Below are 19,265 nucleotides of genomic sequence, written 5' to 3'. Positions count from 1 at the left end.
AACCAACCCTTTAATGAAGCAGATGTTAACATTTCAAGTTCAATCTTTTTTTATTAATTTCATGACATACAAATCAGCTCACTGTAAATGCACATTACTGGCCTTGGTTGGAAAATATATATGCTCCCATAAACTAATAGAGGCTCAATTACGCTTACTGATTTGTGAACAAAATACTCTGTAGATACAAAGAAATGCACTAAAAAATGCCTTAATTTAAAATACCTTATTTTCATATCCACACTGTGAGAGTTGTTGACTGGTTAAGCTTCTTACAACACAACACTCTTCTCTTATCTACCATGCAAAATCAAAATGTATTACTTTAAATACTGTATTAAAAAATGTAGCATTTCACAGAAACAGCAATTTTCTGAAATAATACTTCAACATCACATAAAATGAAACTTTTTCACTAATAAGTGAAAATCTAAGAAGTGACAGTGGAATTGAAACAAACCAAAGAGGAATAAACGTTTGTTACAGTGACAACTTAGAGCAATGCTTTTTTATATACAAGTCAGCAGAGTATGTAACTGTGCAAAACTCTTCCCACATGAAGATGAGGAGTATCTCCAGTATGCACTTTCTCATGTTGTTTCAGCTTTCCAGTCTCAGTAAAACCCTATCCACAATGTGAACATGTGTATGGTTTTTCTCCCGTATGGATTCTTTGGTGTATTTTCAAGCTGCCAGCTCTAGTAAAAGCTTTACCGCACAAAGTGCACAAATGAGCTTTCACACCAGTATGAATTTTCTGATGATGTGTAAAATTACTAAGCCATAAAAAAGTCTTGCCACAAAAAGAACACAAGTAGGGCCTCTCGTTTGTATGAATTTTAAGGTGGGTCTTCAATTGTCTTGGCAAAATACATTTTTGGCTGCACTGATCACAGTTAAACGGCCTTTCTCCAGAGTGAGAACGCAGATGATTTTGAAGATATGTTGCCCGGGTAAAACTCTTCCCACACTGATGGCATGTGAAGGGCTTCTCTCCAGTGTGAATCCGTATGTGAGCATTAAGGTGTCCTTTCTGTGTGAAACTCTTTCCACACTGAGAGCATGTGAAAGGGCTCCCTCCAGTGTGAATTCTCATGTGATCTTTAAAGTATCCTTTATGTGCGAAACTCTTTCCACACTGAACACATGCAAAGGGCTTCTTTCCAGAGTTAACTTTCATGTGATCCCTAAAGTATCCTTCATGTGTAAAAGTCTTTCCATCCTTAGGGCAATTGAAAGGCATTCCTCCAGTATGAATTCTTGTGTGATACTTAAGGGTTCCTTTACGTGAGAATCTTTTTCCACACTGAGGGCATGTGTAAGGCTTCTCTCCTGTGTGAATTCTCATGTGGTCTTTTAGATTGTCCTTACACGTGAAACCCTTTCCACAGAGAGGGCATGCAAAACGACTCTCTCCAGTGTGAACTCTCATGTGATCCTTACAGTATCCTTCACGTGTGAAACTCTTTCCACATTGTGGGCATGTGAAAGGCTTCTCTCCAGAGTGAACACGTATGTGATCTTTCAGATTTCCTTTACGTGCGAAACTTTTACCACATTGAGGGCATATGAAAGGTTTCTCTCCAGCATGAATTTTCATGTGATCCTTAAGATTTCCTATACGCGAAAACCTCTTTCCACACTGATGGCACGCATAAGGCTTCTCTCCTGTGTGAATCCGTATGTGGTCTTTAAGATGGTCCTTACATGTGAAACTCTTTCCACACTGGGGGCATGCAAAACGGCTCTCTCCTGTGTGAACTCTCATGTGATCCTTACAGTATCTTTCACGTGTGAAACTCTTTCCACATTGAGGGCATGTGAATGGCTTCTCTCCAGAGTGAACTCGTATGTGATCCTTAAGATTTCCTTTACGCGCGAAACTTTTGCCACACTGAAGGCATGTGAAAGGCTTCTCACCGGTGTGTATTCTTAAATGATTCTCAAGGTTTCCTTTGTTTGTGAACATTCTTCCACACTGATGGCAGGTGAAAGGCTTTGTGGCTCCTATTCTTTTTTGTGAAGAACTGCTGACAAATTCTGAGCAACTAAAATTTTCTCCAGTTATAAAATTATGGGGTTTTTGATACTGATGATTCTCCTCCACTTCATTCTGATCTTGACTTTCCCCTTTCACTCCCATCAAGTCTAAAATGAACATATTAAACTGTCAAAAATTCAGTCAAAAAGGGACAACCGTGAAATAAAGGTGAAACACTTTAATTGCAGAAAGCAACAATGGTCAAGTTTCTAATTTTATGTAATTTTTTTTTTAAGTCAGCCTTCAGAAATCTACTCAAGGTCAGGTGTGTGAGAGCAGGGTAAGAACAAAACTTAAAGGGATAGTTCACCCAAAAATGAAAATTATTCCATGATTTACTCACCCTCAAGCCATCCTAGGTGTATATAACCATCTTCATTCAGACGAACACAATTGGAGTTATATTAAAACACATCCTCTTCCAAGTTTTATAATGGTAGTGAACGGGGTGTGAGATTTTGAAGCCCAAAAAATGCATCCATCCCTCATAAAAGTAATCTATACGGCTCCAGTGGGTTAATAAAGGCCTTATGAAGTGAAGCGATGGGTGTAATTAAAATACATCCATATTTCAAACTTTATTTACTCTATAATAACTAGCTTCGACAGACAGCTCTGACACAATGTAGGAGTAGCATAAGCTTAGATGCCTCCCACTGTTCAAACAAACAGGGCTGGGCAACAAATTCAAGCTCCTCTTCTCTTATATCGAAATCCTCCGACATTTCTCTTTAAAAATTCTCGTTTTAGACTTCTAATTTGTGACTGGGTGTTTTGTTTTGCTCTATCCTTTGTGCTTCTGCGTTCACCAATACATCATGCGTCACTGAAAATCGATGCCATACGGCCGTCTGCCGGAAGCTAGTTAATACAGTTTACAAAAGTTTTAAAAATGGATATTTTTCTCACAAAAACCTTTATTAATCCCCTGGTGCGGTATGGATACACTTTTTTTATTGGGCTTCAAAAGCTCATGCCCCCTTCACTACCATTATAAAGCTGGGAAGAGTGAGAAAATTATTTAATATAACTCAGATTGTGTTAGTCTGAAAGATAGTTATATACACCTAGGATGTCTTGAGGGTGAGTAAATCATAGGAACATTTTTAAGTGAACTATCCCTTCAAATCCTTGGTCCTCCAGAGTTTGGTTAATGTATAATGTATATACCTTTGCATAGATTTTATCATATCAAAGTACATTTTGCGTATGCACAAAAGTTTTCAGATTTGTAAAACCGTAAAATAAAAATACTTGTTTTGCTCATGTTTGAGGCTCCTTTTAGGGGAAGGGCTCTGATAGCGATGCCATGCAAAGTGATAGAACGTAATTAATGAACTATAATCCTCCAAATTGACTGGTGAGTGAAAAAGATAATTTCAAACCCTGCATGCATCACCATCCTGTCTCCTCCCCAACATAACCATATCTGGAGTTTACAACACCTATAGTTTTACTGAGCATAACCTTATCTCTAAATCATTTCTATATGCATATTTTCATCTATGTGATCCTACCTAATGGTACAAGACACTTGGAAAATATGGAATGACTGTATGTTGAGTTATTTTTAGAGGACAGTAAATCTGTACTACTATACAAGCAGCATATTGGCTACTCTAAAGTATATACAATTTTCATTTCTATAGTATTGTCGCTTGAGAAGATATACTAAAATGGTTGCTGAAATGTGAGGGGTGTACTCACTTTTGTGAGATACTGTATATAGTATTTTGAAGGGGAGGACTGAAGAAGATGTGGACTATTCAATTAATGAATTTAATAATAATCATTTTTAATCAATGATTGATAATAAAAGATCTACCATAAGATTGCATAGTGTACAATTAATTTTCATCTCAAAAGATAAAGGACAAACGGATTCTCCATGATATGACAACTTTAAAGTAGAATCAAGAATGGATACCGACCTCTTTGTTTCTCAATAACTTCATATTCCACTCTGGATGGTTCTTGATCACTCGTCTCTCCAATTTCCACTTTAATAAACTCCATGTTTACAACAGCATGTTATGTAGATTCCTATGGTTACATATGAGGTCATTTCTTCTGCACATGCTTTTCACTTGTAGAATGATGGAATATTTCCAAGCCATTATCAGTGAACTGCTGTGAAAAAAAGCAAAATCAATTTATACATTCTTATTTAAACATTGTGCACACTGATAGGGAAAAGGTCTCAAAAATTCCAGTGACCAAATGCATCTTTCAAAGCCCCTTGCATCACAACAGTTATTAAGGTCTGGGTAGATTAGATGATAAAGAAAACAATCAGTTCTCATAATCAGCATGTTGAATTCAAGAGAAATGGGCAGGAATAAAGATCTGAGCAACTAGGACAATAGAGTAGAGTAAATAAGTAGAAAATACTCACATCTTTACTTGATTTCTTGCAATACTCCACATCTTCAGCTATCACAGTGGATCTCATCAATACCATGGTGGAAACTGATGCAAATACACACAAAGATATTTTGTTATACTTATTTGATAAAGTAAGAGAGTAGTATACTCTTTAAACAAAGCAATAGAGTTTGCAACTCTGTATGCAGTGTCCAAAATGCCAAATTCGAGTAGAATTGACTTAGTCGTGGTCAGAATTATTGGCACCCTTGTTAAATATGATCAAAGAAGGCTGTGAAACTAAATCTGCATTGTTTATCCTTTTATATCTTTAATAAAAAATTAAAAAAATTAAATAATAAACTATTGTTACCCCTAGAAACTGTTATGAGTAAAATATCGTCCCCTTCATATTTACATTTTAGCAAACCAGGGTGACTAGGAACATGAAACTATCCAGCCATGACTTCCTGTTTCACAGGAGTATAAATATTAGGAAACACAAAGGCCAAATTCCCTTAATTATCCATCACAATGAGTAAAATCTAAGAATATAGTTCTGATGTGCAGCAAAAGATTGTTGAGCTTCACAAACTAAACTGCTGAAAGAAAATAGCTAAAGGGCAATAATGAAAAAGTTCCAATCAACAAAAGATGTTGCAATTCTGCCTGGACGAAGACGTCTGCCTATATTGTCATAATGCAAGGTAAGGAGAAAAGTGGATGAAGACTCTCCAAGGATCACAGCAGGAGAATTGCAGAAATTAGTTGAGTCTTGGGGTCAGAAAGATATGACAACTGCTTGTATGAAAAGGTTAAACGTGTAAAAGGTCAAGTAACGGCAGAATATTCTGGCCAAATAGACCACAAACTTAAGTTACTTAAGGACTTGCTGACAAGATGCTTAACACTCAGTGATATTACAGAAATCATGTCTTTTCCAATCCAAATATTTTGACGTAATGTGATAACAGATGCACCAATTCATCATATCAACCTTCATGTAAAAAACACAATGCATCAATTTGATAAGCAAAAAAAAAAAAAAATGCTGTATTACATTAAATTATAATGTACATGTCATATTACAACGCTAAATGGTATCAATGATAGTATTAAGTAAGTAGTAATAATGTTGTTGGAGTACATTTATACGACTTCTAACAGGTTATGAATATGAATGCATTATGTTTGTCACATTAAATAAAGAACTTAAATACAAACCTTCTCGCAGCCGATCAGCCGAGGCGCAGCCCTGTGACGTCACGTCACATCATGACCTAACCGTTTAGAGAGGCAAAATAAATGTCCGTGTACTCAACCATATGAATTAACCTCTCAGTGACTCAAGTCAAATATAATCTGTTTCAGCGGAATGCAAAATGATTGTTATCTTAATTTCACCCGTACTCTGTGAAATTTACTAAACAGCGCAATGCAATAATAATGCAATGAGCTCAGAAGGGGGGGAAAAAAAAACATATATTTTTTTTTTCCAATTAATTTTGTATTATCATTTTTATTTTTTTTATTTTTTTTTTGAAGAGGCAAATGTGTACATTTTCATTTAACTGAGTAACTTTTGATTAGCTAGAGACAAAAATGCAAGTAAACAAATGAAAATTAAACATTTTTACAAATTGCAAATAACAATAACAATCCGGTAGTCCTGTCAGATGTGAGTTTTTTTTATTTCACTTTAATTTTGTAAAAATAAATATTTAAAAGAAAAACTTTAGTCAAAACATTCTGAATGTCTGGTGAACATGCAATGATATTCTTATAGTAATGAATGCAACTTTCACGCTCAATTGACAGATGATCTGCACACTCCTATTTCAGTTAAGTTGTGGATACTTTCAGCAAACAGTTTCCTTCATACATTCAGTTTAACAGCTTTAGAGGGCAAATGTTATCATTCAACTGATATGCATTATAAACACATATGTTCTTTGTGCATGAAATAAAAGCACGTCCCTGAATCTGATCAGGTAATGTTAATGGTATGATCCATTTCAGGGGTGGCCAAATAACAATTTAAAATCAGTCAGACCTAGAAATGTATCTTCATATTCATAGGTAAAAGCTTCATATTATGGGTATAGATTACTTTCTTTGACCACCCCTAGCCATCCTTAGAGGGGGTCAAGACTGTAGACAGCACGGCAAGAGTAAGGTGTGAAACAGTACAAACAGGGGTAGACAACATGATGACAGGCACGGAGGATGACCACTGAGACCAGTCCTGGGTCAACGGGCTTGAAGACTGCGGCAGAAGAGGCAGCACCAGACAGGATGATGGTGAGGAAAACCAGGCAGGAACACATAGAGCCAGAGGCTTGATGATCTCTCAGACAGAGAATCAGACAACTACACCAGCCTCAATAAATGACTGGAACTTGCCAAAAAAAAAAAAAAAAAAAAAAACATGCAGGGAACTAGATGAACTAGACACTGGAGAAGAAATAAAATAAGAAGAAAAAAAAAAAATACTGGGATGCTAGTGATGTTACATATGACACTGAATCTTCAAAGATTGTATTGAGTATTCAGTGCAATTTCTCGCGAAGCTCACTGCCTCTGACTCTTTTGGTCTTATTATTATTATTATTACATTGAATTTATTGCCACAATTTAATATGTGAATTATATGATCAGAAAACTAAACACATGTAGCATTAAATACAGGCTTTTATTTATGCTGTGCACTTAGGTTTATGGCTGCTATAAATTTGACCTTCCACAAGATGGCACTGATTTTGACACTTCTGGTGCTTCAAACCTTTTCCAAACCAAATGGAGAAAAACTTCAAAGTTTTAAGAGGCTTCATCTTTCCATCTCTATGGGATGCACAAGAGCAACAACTAACTAGAACAAGACTAGGAAAAAAGCAAATTAGCATGGACACACTAGAATTAGAAACAAGATCAATTCTTGGCACGACTAGAACAAGAGCAATGATTAACTGCAGACACAGGCAAGTGAACAGAAACACAACACAAGGCATACAAAGGACCAGCAAAGGCATGAGGGAAAGGAGCACAATATAAAGGGAGGCAGGATGAGAGCCAATGCAAAGCAAAGACAGAGCCATGTGCTCAAGCACAAGACAAAGAAACATAAAACAGAGAGAAAACAGACAGGACTGCAGGACAGGATCCTGACACTATATGCATGGACAAATCATTCAAAGTAAAATCAATAACATGCAATTAGAAAACAGATAAGGTGGATTTATATTTCATGTCAACTTTAACAGTGCAGTAAGCAATTTCTGAGAAACGCTGTTAAAAGTGGTAGCCAATCGGCAGTGGCATGTCCACTCATGATGGGGGAGGAGAGAGAGTGAGCAAGGCGAAAAAAAAAAAAAGACTGTTGAAAGAGAGATGGTTGAGAGATAATACAAAAGAAAAAAGGTCAGAGGAATTTCACTGGAAAAAAGAAGTGTTGAGACAAGAGCTTTAGGATCTGCATTAATATTAGAAAAGCTAATATCAGTGCTGGAAAGACCTAATCGGGAAGGCCTTAAAACAGATGCCAAGGTTGTGTTGTTTCTGCTCCATACATGAGTGTGATGAGGCTCTGGCGTGGCAGCCATGACATGACAAGGATCTGGAATGGCAGCAATGACTGATAAGGCTAAGGCTTGGCGGCCATGATGTGATGAGGCTTAGGCTTGGCGGCTATTGTTATGGGAGAGATGAAGGAGGGAGGAGCTGAGGGAGTGAGGAATGGTCTCCATGGCTGAAACGAAGCAGCTAGGAACAATATCCAGGGCTGGAACCTCTTGGGTTCAGAGATAGGAAGGTGTCGACATGGGCACACTTGGAAGGCTCTGCTGCTCTCGTACTGGTGGTCATGTTTTCCTCTACCACCTCTCCCACAGTGAGGGAGGAACCAGGTACCCGGTCATTCAAATAAGTCTCAAAAGTGTTCCACATCTGTTATCTGATCAGCCAGCTTTTGCAGTGCTGTGCTTACAGAGGCTTGAGAAGGGACATAAACATTGACCAAAACTAATGAGAGCTTCCAATATAGTATATCTGTACAGAACTGCCACTGCTCTGACTAAAATGTCCAGTAAAATGTCAGAGTTCAAAATTTGGCAAAAGATTGGTGGGTGTGCAATGTCTAATATCTAACAGTTTGTCCCTAGTAAACATTATAGGAAAAAGTGACTAAAGACAGGACAAACAAACAATAAAAACAGTAACACTTACGAGCTCCAAACCAAGGCAGCCATCCACAGTGCCATCTTGAAAAAAGAATGTTATGAAATTAATGGAGCAAAGCAAAGATCTAATTTTCCTAGCCCTTGTGTTCAATCATTTAATTTAGATTTATATATATATATATATATATATAATATATATATTTTATATATATATATATATATATATATATATATATATATATAGATTTAGATATATATATTTTTTAATTTATATATATATATATATATATATATATATATATATATATATATATATATATATATATATATATAATTAAATTTAAAATAAAATTTATTTATTTATTTTCATTTTTTTTAAAAATAGAGTAATAAAGAGAAGTTAATTTCTTCAAGTTAAGAACTGTGACTGCATAACCAGCTTGTGCATCAAACTCTTTTGGGATCTTTAATTATCTGACCTTAAAACAGAGATTACTAAACAACAACTACCACTATTCAAGGGTGAGTATTCTATTTCTCAAGTGCCAAGAAGTGAGACAGTTGACATCATCAATATTGATATTAATGCAAAAGAGAAATGTATAACAGACATTTTTTTGCATATGCAAATGTAAATAATGTGGGGTTTTTTGTGTATTTTTCTTAACTTTGGCTGCATGTGTGTAGTCTTTGTATTCACTGGAGAAAAAACACAGAAGTGTAAAATGAACAAAAGTCTGTCATTAAGAATGACAAGTGCTATTTAAATAATTCATTACCCTTTCAAAAACACATCCACCATACTGTATTCTACTATTACTTTTCTTTGTGCAAACTTCAGAGATAATTCAAAATTTTAACTTATGTGGTCTACCGCAGAGTAGACCACATAATGCTTGCATTTGTCAAGATTACTGGCTGGGTTGGGGAAGGAATCAAAATATTCAGGTAGATGTGCACATCCCCCCCAAAAAAACCCAAATTGGGCTCAGGTGCAGGACAAAGAAATGTGAAGTCTGCACACTGAAAATAACTGCTCCAATAAATAATTTATTAAATAATGCAACGTTTCGACCAACAGGTCTTCATCAGGCACAAACATGCGGCATACACTCAACTCTTTATAGGTTTTGGGGAAGGAACAGACAAAACTCCATTCACTAACCTCATTGGATACCTACAGTATATCTGAATTGCATGTACCATAACAACACCATTTTACCATAATGTCAGGAATTTGGAAAAAAAAAAAGGATAACGATTACAAAAAAGATTGGGAGAGGTATTCATTGAAGTAGGAATGCATTAAACAAGTTCTCAAGGTCCACATTCCTACAGAGTTTAGCTCCAACTTTGATCAAACTAACATGTCTGTAACTTTCTATGGGTGCTTCTCAAATGGAAGGCTGCATCCTAAAGTGACGCTGTATTCTTCTTAGTCCAGTCCTTCGGAGGCTTGTAGGCTAGATTCCTCAGTATTAAAGGGTTAGTTCATCCAAAAATGAAAATAATGTCATTTATTACTCACCCTCATGCCATTCCACATCTGTAAGACAATGGCCGATTTCAAAACACTGCTTCATGAAGCTTCGGAGCATTCGGATCGCGTGTCAAACCGCCAAACTGCTGAAATCACGTGACTTTGGTGCTCCGAACTGCTGATTTGAAATCGGCCATCACTATATAAGTCGGGGTTTTTTTGGCGCAGCAAAAATATTCTCGTCGCTTTATAATATTAATATTGAACCACTGTACTCACATGAACTGATTTAGATATGTTTTAGTACATTAATGGATCTTGAGAGAGGAAATGTCATTGCTGGCTATGCAGGCCACACTGAGCCATCGGATTTCAACAAAAATATCTTAATTTGTGTTCCGAAGATGAACGAAGGTCTTATGGGTGTGAGACAGCATGAGTAATAAATGACATTATTTTCATTTTTGGGTGAACTAACCCTTTAATGCAGAACAATGAATGACAACTGTCTGTGGTCACCCAGTGGCTTACATTATTGGCAGTTTATTAAGTGATTAATTTACATCAAAACAAAAGATAACATGTATGCCTTCATCTCCAAAAACATTATTTTTGAATTTCATAAGGAAGTCAGACAAGCTTAGTGCCGACTTGTTTTAATACCTTGACGCATCCTTCGAAATGAGCTGAACAAATGACAAGAAATTAAGGCTGCCTTCCAAGAATCGCTTGATGATGTGGCACCCGAGATATGCAGCCTTACTAGGATGAAGCCTTCCATTTGAGAAGCACCCTACTAATCCTGAAGGCCTTGTTTAGCTTGTTTATGTGTCTTTGATTAGGGTTGGAGCTAAACTCTGGAGGAAAGTGGACCTTGAGGACCAGAGTTGAGAAACTCTGTCCTACATCTGTTAAAGAAGTGGTTCTCAACATTTTGTGTTTCCATAATCAAACACACTTGATTCAGGTCTACAGAAGATACTCAAAGACCTGAAATGGCTGTGTCAGACAAAGGAGATATTCAAAATGTGCAGTGTTGGTGGTCTCCAGGAACAGGTTTAAGAACCACCGAGTTAAAGGTATTCTGCATGGATGAATGGGCAAGAATTTCTCCTGGTCGAAGGGACTGGGACAATTTTAAGAAAATGCTAATAGAATGTATTTCTACTAGAGATGCACTGACACTAAATTTCCCCGCGGATACTGATTAATTGATATTCAGAATGATATCTGGCGATACCTATACCAATAACGATGCTCTGCACTGCCGCTTGAACTGAGGCACTACAGAGATGTCACGTTAAATTTATGAACGTCAAAATAGTGAAAAAAATAGCATTTCTGTCATGACAACTCTCTGAGTGTTTGCATGGTAATGGATATGACAATGTAGATATATTTGGTCTTGGCGGAATAGATCTGCTACGCTGCTGCTGCTTTATTGCTGCTGCTGCTGCAGAGCAAGTACGGGACTTGCTACTGCCAATACATACACGACACGCTGCTGTGAGCAAGTAAGACATGCTGCTGCTGTACAATATAACGTACATGAATAACCATAGCAGATCTATACAGGTGGAGCTGGGGAAGGTGGAGGGTTTCTGAAGCACGCTGTGCTGCTAAGCAACGCCAACTCATGTATTTAAAGATTAAGCACGCAAGCTCATTGGCTACTAATACAGCAGGAACCAATCATCTGTGACCTATAGATAATGATGCGATAATTAGCAGGTTGTGTTAAAGGACCTATTAGCCTGCCCATTAGAGTTCCATGCCAGAACTTTGTATTTATCTGCCAATACATTTTTGCATCTTTAATTTATTTTTTGATATTTTTTTCATAAAATGGACAGAATTTGAAAGCTGAGATTTTGTCTTATCAGAACTAACAAAGTTCTTTGCGAATATTGCATGGTAGGCACGCTAGTACAAACAATGTTCGGTGTAAAGAAAAACAACGGACCTGGCATCCTTTTGATTAACAGGATATAATTTTATCATTTAAACAGGTACACTGAAACATTAAGTCAGAAAGTCAGAAAAGATGCAAATGTGTTATATACACTATTTCAGTGGTTCTCAAACCTGTCCTGGAGTACCACCACCCCTGCACATTTAGTATGTCTCCCTCATCCATCACATGTGATTCAACTCATGAGCTCATTAGAAGAGACTGCAAGACCTGAAATGGGTGTGTCAGATATTGGGAGGCATACAAAATGTGCAGGGTGGGTCGTGCTTCAGAACAGGTTTGCACTATTTCATTCATGCAGGGACAAACTAAACTATTTTGAGCTGGAACAGAGCTGGGAGTTCTTCCAGTCAAAAATTATTAGAACGTAATGACACATGACTGCAACTAATAGCTTGTTCCATAATTTATGGAGATTCAGACTTCAAAGTCCTTGATTCTGCTTTGTATTTGCCCCATTGAAAGCACTCCATAGTTAAATTTACAATAGCTGTTTATTTGTGAAGAAGGCTTCTGAATCCACATGTAAAACCATGCATGGCTCTTTATTATCAGGATGAATGAAAGATTGTATTTTAGTTTCTAAACATATATAAATACTATAAATATGTCTACCACTTTTACAATATAAACAGAGTAGATCTATAGTGTCTGACTTTCAAAGGGACTTTGTAATAGAATTTTGGGCAGACTTTGGGCGTTTTGCGCATGGGTGTTTAAATAAATCATGCTGCATGGTCAAAACAAGTTTGAACACTATCCAGTGAGTCACCGAAGGGAAAAAAAAGAAAGAAAAAAAAAAAAACCGACCAAAATTGGTCACACAGCCTGGAAAAACACAATCATATATCTGCATTCTGGAGCCCCAATATTTGCTTTTTGCTCACAGTGACAACAGCTTTTGGCAACATTTTTTTCTATGTCTCAGTAAAGTACTTGATGCAGTGAAACTCCTCATACATAAAAGGCATTGGTATGGCTTTTCTCCAGTATGCACTCTCTCATGTCTTTTCAAAGTACTCGAATGAGTGAAACACCTTCCGCAATGAGAACATGTGTAAGGTTTTTCTCCAGTATGGGTTCTTTGGTGCTCTTTCAAGAAAGTGATTGTAGAAAATATATTTCCACACTCAGAACACACATGAGCTTTCACACCAGTATGTATTTTCTCATGCTTTTTCAAATATTCAATCATTGAAAAAGTTTTCCCACAAAAAGAACATGGGTATGACTTCTCATCTGCATGAATTTTCAAATGTCTTTTTAGCTGTAATGCTGAAAGAATTTTTTTTCCACAGTGATCACAGTCAAATGGCCTTTCTTTGGAATGAGAGTGCTGATGAATTCTGAGATATGCTGCTTTTGTGAAACTCTTTCCACAATTAAGGCAGATGAACGGCTTCTCTCCAGAGTGAATTCGCAGGTGATTCTTAAGGATTTCTTTACGTGTGAAACTCTTTCCACACTGAGGGCACATGAATAACCGCTCACCAGTGTGAATTCTTATGTGATCCTTAAGGGTTCCTTTATGTAAAAAACTCTTTCCACACTGTAGGCAAATGAAAGGCCTCTCACCAGAGTGAATTTTCAAGTGGTTCTCAAGCTGCCCTTTTTGTGTGAAACTCCTTTCACACTGATGGCACATGTAAGGCTTCTCTCCTGTGTGAATCCGTATGTGATTCTTAAGTTGCCCTTTTTGGGTAAAACCCTTTCCACACTGATGGCATGTGAAAGGCTTCTCTCCAGTGTGAATTCTCATGTGTTCCTTAAGGTTTGTTTTTTGTGTGAAATCCTTTCCACAGTGATGGCACATGAAAGGCCTAGCTCCAATGTGAATTTGCATGTGATCCTTCAGGTGTGCTTTCTGTGTGAAACTCTTTCTGCAATGAGGGCAGGAGAAAAAAATATTGGTTCTGGTTTTGTTAAGTATTTTTGGTTCCTGGTTTTGATGCATCTCTTCCACTTCAGTCAGTTCTTCACATTCTTCTTTGACTTCCATCAGGTCTGAAATTAAATTAAATTAAAGACCTACGTGAATCGTGTAGATTCGATGAGAATTTTTTTTTTGGGGGGTGGGGGGGGGGGGTATTCATATTCAGTGAACTGCGAACAGGTGCGCCTGTGCCAGAAGGGAGCGCGAGTGCATGGAAATATTAACGCGAAGGGCCTTGCATCACCAGTGCAGACCACCATCAGAAGTTGAAAGCACGCCTGGCCTCCGCGATTTACCTGACTGAATTTGGTGAGTGATGGTTTCAATAATTTTAATATTTTCTGGTATATCTACGTTAAGTTACCCAGGAGCTCTGTTGACATACTTAGCTAACGTTAGCTACAGCTTGATGAATTGAGACATTGAACACAGCAGGAGAGAACGCAACGTTAGCCAGCTAGCTAAAGCTCCGGTGGAAAATTATTAGCTAACGCTACCGTTTTTGAGGAGGTCGATTTTGAGGTGAGGGGACTGACAAGGTAGAAGGTAAAGTGGTCCACCGTTCCATCAATAAGCAGACCTGCCAACCTATACGCATTTTGACTTCAAAGTACGCTGGTACGATTTGTCACTCTAAACTACGCAAAAACCTGGTGACGCCTCTGTGCACGCGCAGTCCTCAAATCAAGCAACAGCAAAAGAAGAAGAGTTCGACCAATCATAGCGTTAGGTTCTTCCCCCAAATAGCAAGTGGGGATGATTGACAGATGCGTAAAGCCTATCATTAAAAAGAGACTGAAAATTGACACCAATAAAGATTCCCACTCGATCCCCCTTCATAATACTTAGTAAGGAGGCCATAATAATTTTTGATTCATGGCTGAAGTTAAGTTTCTCCAGCTCTCCCCAGGTTGGCAAAAAAAGCATCTCAAAATGCATCAGATTGATGCTTTAAAATATGGAATATTTACATTTTTCTTCCAGGGGAGCATGCCACCAGACCCCCCTAGAGGGGTAGTATCCTTCTCACCTTTTTAACCCCTGACCCGTTTTCATGCCTGATATATATATATATATCAAGAAACCTTTAAGAAACACTGTGCAATTATGAAACACTGCAAGTTTAAAAAAAATATATATATATATTACTGATGTACATACATGTACAATGCATGCATAATTATATACAATTACCTAAAACAGTAACAATAATATAATGTAACAGTAATATAAATCATAAAATGAATCAAGATTATATTTTTGCATGCCTAGTTTATTTTATAAAAAGGTTTGGTGAAAAGGGGAAAGAAAACAAGTTTAAAACTGTGAAGATAAATGTTGATGCAAAAATAAATATATGCAAAGAATGTATGTCTAACAAGGCGAAAGTGTGAATGCATGCCGCATATTTTATGCAAACAGCTCGCTAATAACAGGTTTTACACCTGTACGTTCCATAGTAACAACTCTCCATCGGAATCCACTATCCTCGAGCTGAATATTGCGCGTTTAGTGTGAAAGGACCTTATACTTGTAACTTATATGGACCATATATTTTGCCGTCTAAATCAGAGCTCTGGTGGCGCCTAGTTTTGCATGATGATTTGGCACTAAAGTATTTCAAGTGCTCCAGCATACACCGCTAACAACAAATGCATTCTTGCATTTTAAAGTGCTTTTAACGACAGTGTTCAGGTAAATGTATTATTAATAGTTTCATTTAAGTTACTTAAATCAGTTGGATATGAATATCGGATATTTTAAATGATCAGGATAATACTATACTTTCGTTACTCAATTTAAAACGCTATACTGCAACATTTACAGCTGTTACCTATTGGCTTGCTTTCTTCTTCGCTGTCCATGGTTATTATTTAGTGTCATAGAAAGACGACAAAAGACCTCGAGTTACTTGTGTGGAGGATAAGCGCCATAATCACATATCCCCACTAACTGTTGTTTTTACTGTGCAAGCCAAGCCAGCGAACTAATGGATCTTCTTCTAGTATTTTCTGTCAGATTGAACGCCATATAGCGCATTACCGCCATCTAGAGATTTTGACGTCTCAAAAACCTTTATCAAATTTTGACACTAAAGCCAGAGAAAAATACGAATTCGAGGAGAAATCTCGAAATTCCTGCCTATCGAAACTCCGCATGCTGAGGACATCTGCTGGTTAAAGTCGTGTAATTGCAACGAGGACAGAGCAAACCATTTTCAGTGGTAGTAATTCATCCAGAATATAAATAAATAAATAAATAAATAAGTAAGTAAGTTAATTCCTCAAACAAAACTTTATTATTCAATTGTAGATATTAAGTAATTGTATTTGTTTTAAGTGTCATGTTTGGAATTTTTATTCCTTGTTTTTAGAAGACATTCATAAACAGGTCTTGTACTTCATTGTATGTGTTGTATATTTTTCTGTTTTATTAACTTTAAAAAAATATATAAATCGAAATATATTTGAAAGACATCAAATCAATAAACAAGAAAAAATATTTGATAAAATTACAAAAATAAGGATGAATGATGTTTGACAGCTAGGTAACCTCTTACCACAGCATAGCCATCTAGGGTTAGTTCACCCCGAAATTAAAATTCTGTCATTAATTACTCACCCTCATGTCGTCCCAAACCCATAAGACTTTCGTTCACCTTCAGAACAAAAATAAAGATCTTTTTGATGACAGAATGCTTTCAGATTTTCTTCCATAGACTGCCTTTGTAACCACTTTGATGCTTCAAAACTTCATAAAGAGATTAGAAAACTAATCCATATGAATTGAGCGGCTTAGTCCAAATTCTCTGAAGAGAATCGAACATAAGCAGAAGCTCAACCTAACCTGAATAACACACAAGAACAAACCTCTTCCGGAAGCTCAAACATGCTGCGTAACCAATGAGGTTCATTCTCGTGTGTTACACAGCACATTTAGAGCTTCAGTAAAATGCACTGTGTATTCTGAAACTAGAACCAGCCTTAACTTCTTGAGCAATTTGAGCTACAGCAGCTAATCTGTTGGATCGGACCACACAGGCCAGCCTTCGGTACCCATGTGTATCAATGAGCCTTGGCCACCCATGACCCTGTCGCGGGTTCACCACTGTTCCTTCCTTGGACCACTTTCTTGTAGACCTTCCTTGTGGACCACCCCACAAGAGCTGCAGTTTTTCCAGTCACCTATCCATCACAGTTTGGCCCTTGTCAAACTCACTCAAATCCTTATGCTTGCCCATTTTTCCTGCTTCTAACACATGAACTTTGAGGACAAAATGTTCACTTGCTGCCTAATATATCCCACCCACTAACAGGTGACGTGATGAAGAGATAATCAGTGTTATTCACTTTACCTGTCAGTGCTCATAATGTTATGCTTGATTGGTGTATGTTTCATGAGTTTACATGTACATGAAATCAAATATAATCATTTATGCGTATCATGTCTTTAAAGGTGCCATCGAATTGAAAATTGAATTTACCTCAGCATAGTTGAATAACAAGAGTTCAGTACATGGAAATGACATACAGTGAGTCTCAAACTCCATTGTTTCCTCCTCCTTATATAAATCTCATTTGTTTAAAAGACCTCCGAAGAACAGGCGAATCTCAACATAACACCGACTATTACGTAACAGTCGGGATCATTAATATGTCTGCCCCCAATATTTGCATATGCCAGACCATGATCGAGGCATTACACAAGGGCAGCCAGTATTAACATCTGGATGTGCACAGCTGAATCATCAGACTAGGTAAGCAAGCAAGGACAATAGTGAAAAATGGCAGAAAGAGTGATAATAACTGACATGATCCATGATAATATGATATTTTTAGTGATATTTGTAAATTGTCTTTCTAAATGTTTTGTTAGCATGTTGCTAATGTACTGTTAAATGTGGTTAAAATTACCATAATTTCTTACTGTATTCACAGAGACAAGACTGTCGTTATTTTCATTTTTAAACAGTTTGTATAATGCATAAACACAACTTCATTCTTTATAAATCTCTCCAACAGTGTAGCATTAACCGTTAGCCACGGAGCATACTATCAAACTCATTCAGAATCAAATGTAAACATCCAAATAAATACCATACTTACGCAATTAGACATGCTGCATGACGAACACTTTGTAAAGATCCATTTTGAGGGTTATATTAGCTATGTGAACTTTGTTTATGCAGTGATAAAGTCGAGAACTCGGGAGGGGGCGGAGAGCGTGCGATTTAAAGGGGCCGCAGCATGAATCGGCGCATTTCTAATTATGCCTCAAAATAGGCAGTAAAAAATAAAAAATAAAATAAAAAATCAATGGGGTATTTTGAGCTGCAACTTCACAGACACATTCAGGGGATACCATAGACTTATATTACATCTTGTAAAAAAAAAAATGTTTGATGGCACCTTTAAATGAACATGTTCGTTGCACTCATGTCTGTTAAAATTGATTGCTGCAGGATCTCATGCTGTAACACAGGGTTTGTAGTGTAAACAGATCAATGGCACAACACAATTGTTAGATTCAAATGACATTAGGCTTTTTCATTATGATAATCAACAGACCACCATGATTACCTGATGTCATTTTGTTTTAGCTTCCTTTGCTACTGTAAATGTGTTCTACAAACACTTTCACAGCAGCCAAAAAAGACAAACATTTAATAAGAGATAAGAGGCCAACGAATGGAAACACTAATCACCGTTATGGTGAGTTAAAATGAAACATGTTAAACCCCTATTAATTCTCAGAAAGAACTGTAAACGTCAAAAATAAATCAAACTGGTTAGTAATAAGTGAAGCTGGTAATGCTGTTTGTGGAGTTGTTTAATGCTCCTCTACTGAGATCTTGAGAGATTTAATGTCTTCTTTTATCTTCAGTTGATTTCATTTAAGGCTGTGGCTGAAGTCAGTTAGTTCTTGTGTTTCTGCTCATCTCTTTTTCTGTTCTCTTCTTTCCTTTAGTGATTCTGTTTGATAACAGGCTTAATAAGGCTGAGATAACTCTATACTTAATATACACAGATTTTGTGGCTCAGATGAGGTCCAGTTTAGGTTTATTTATTTGTTCTTAGCTGACATGTGGCATTGCTATGGCCTGCTTGTGGCCCAGATCTGGCAAACAGAGGAGGCCCACACAAGGGCCGTCATTAAAGGATTAGTTCACTTTCAAATTAAAATTTCTGGATAATTTACTCACCCCCATGTCATCCAAGATGTTCATGTCTTTCTTTCTTCAGTTGAAAAGAAATTAAAGTTTTTGATGAAAACATTCCAGGATTTTTCTCCATATAGTG

General features: G+C 37.0%; 2 protein-coding genes across 4 annotated transcripts; both read right to left on the bottom strand.

The window, feature by feature from the left end:
- Nucleotides 1-211: 211 nt before the first annotated feature.
- LOC125250162 (gastrula zinc finger protein XlCGF57.1-like) lies at nucleotides 212-5,812 on the bottom strand. 2 transcript variants are annotated; one of them, XM_048162583.1, is made up of 4 exons: nucleotides 5,630-5,812; nucleotides 4,437-4,510; nucleotides 3,973-4,171; nucleotides 212-2,148 (listed from the first exon to the last, which is right to left on the bottom strand). In XM_048162583.1, the coding sequence occupies exons 3-4, from the start codon at nucleotides 4,055-4,057 to the stop codon at nucleotides 626-628; spliced, it is 1,608 nt and encodes a 535-aa protein (XP_048018540.1). In that variant the 5' UTR covers nucleotides 4,058-4,171; nucleotides 4,437-4,510; nucleotides 5,630-5,812; the 3' UTR covers nucleotides 212-625. The 2 variants fall into 2 exon arrangements, with proteins under 2 accessions (XP_048018540.1, XP_048018541.1); XM_048162584.1 differs by having other exon boundaries at nucleotides 3,973-4,168.
- A 6,695-nt stretch (nucleotides 5,813-12,507) lies between these two features.
- LOC125250164 (gastrula zinc finger protein XlCGF8.2DB-like) lies at nucleotides 12,508-15,947 on the bottom strand. 2 transcript variants are annotated; one of them, XM_048162585.1, is made up of 2 exons: nucleotides 15,800-15,947; nucleotides 12,508-14,036 (listed from the first exon to the last, which is right to left on the bottom strand). In XM_048162585.1, the coding sequence occupies exons 1-2, from the start codon at nucleotides 15,828-15,830 to the stop codon at nucleotides 12,916-12,918; spliced, it is 1,152 nt and encodes a 383-aa protein (XP_048018542.1). In that variant the 5' UTR covers nucleotides 15,831-15,947; the 3' UTR covers nucleotides 12,508-12,915. The 2 variants fall into 2 exon arrangements, with proteins under 2 accessions (XP_048018542.1, XP_048018543.1); XM_048162586.1 differs by having other exon boundaries at nucleotides 12,508-13,912.
- Nucleotides 15,948-19,265: the final 3,318 nt, after the last annotated feature.

The sequence above is a fragment of the Megalobrama amblycephala genome, linkage group LG17 (assembly GCF_018812025.1).
Source record: "Megalobrama amblycephala isolate DHTTF-2021 linkage group LG17, ASM1881202v1, whole genome shotgun sequence".
In the NCBI taxonomy this organism is placed as follows: domain Eukaryota; kingdom Metazoa; phylum Chordata; class Actinopteri; order Cypriniformes; family Xenocyprididae; genus Megalobrama; species Megalobrama amblycephala.
Note: the sequence above shows the minus strand (reverse complement) of the source record. Positions and strands in the feature narration are given on the sequence as shown.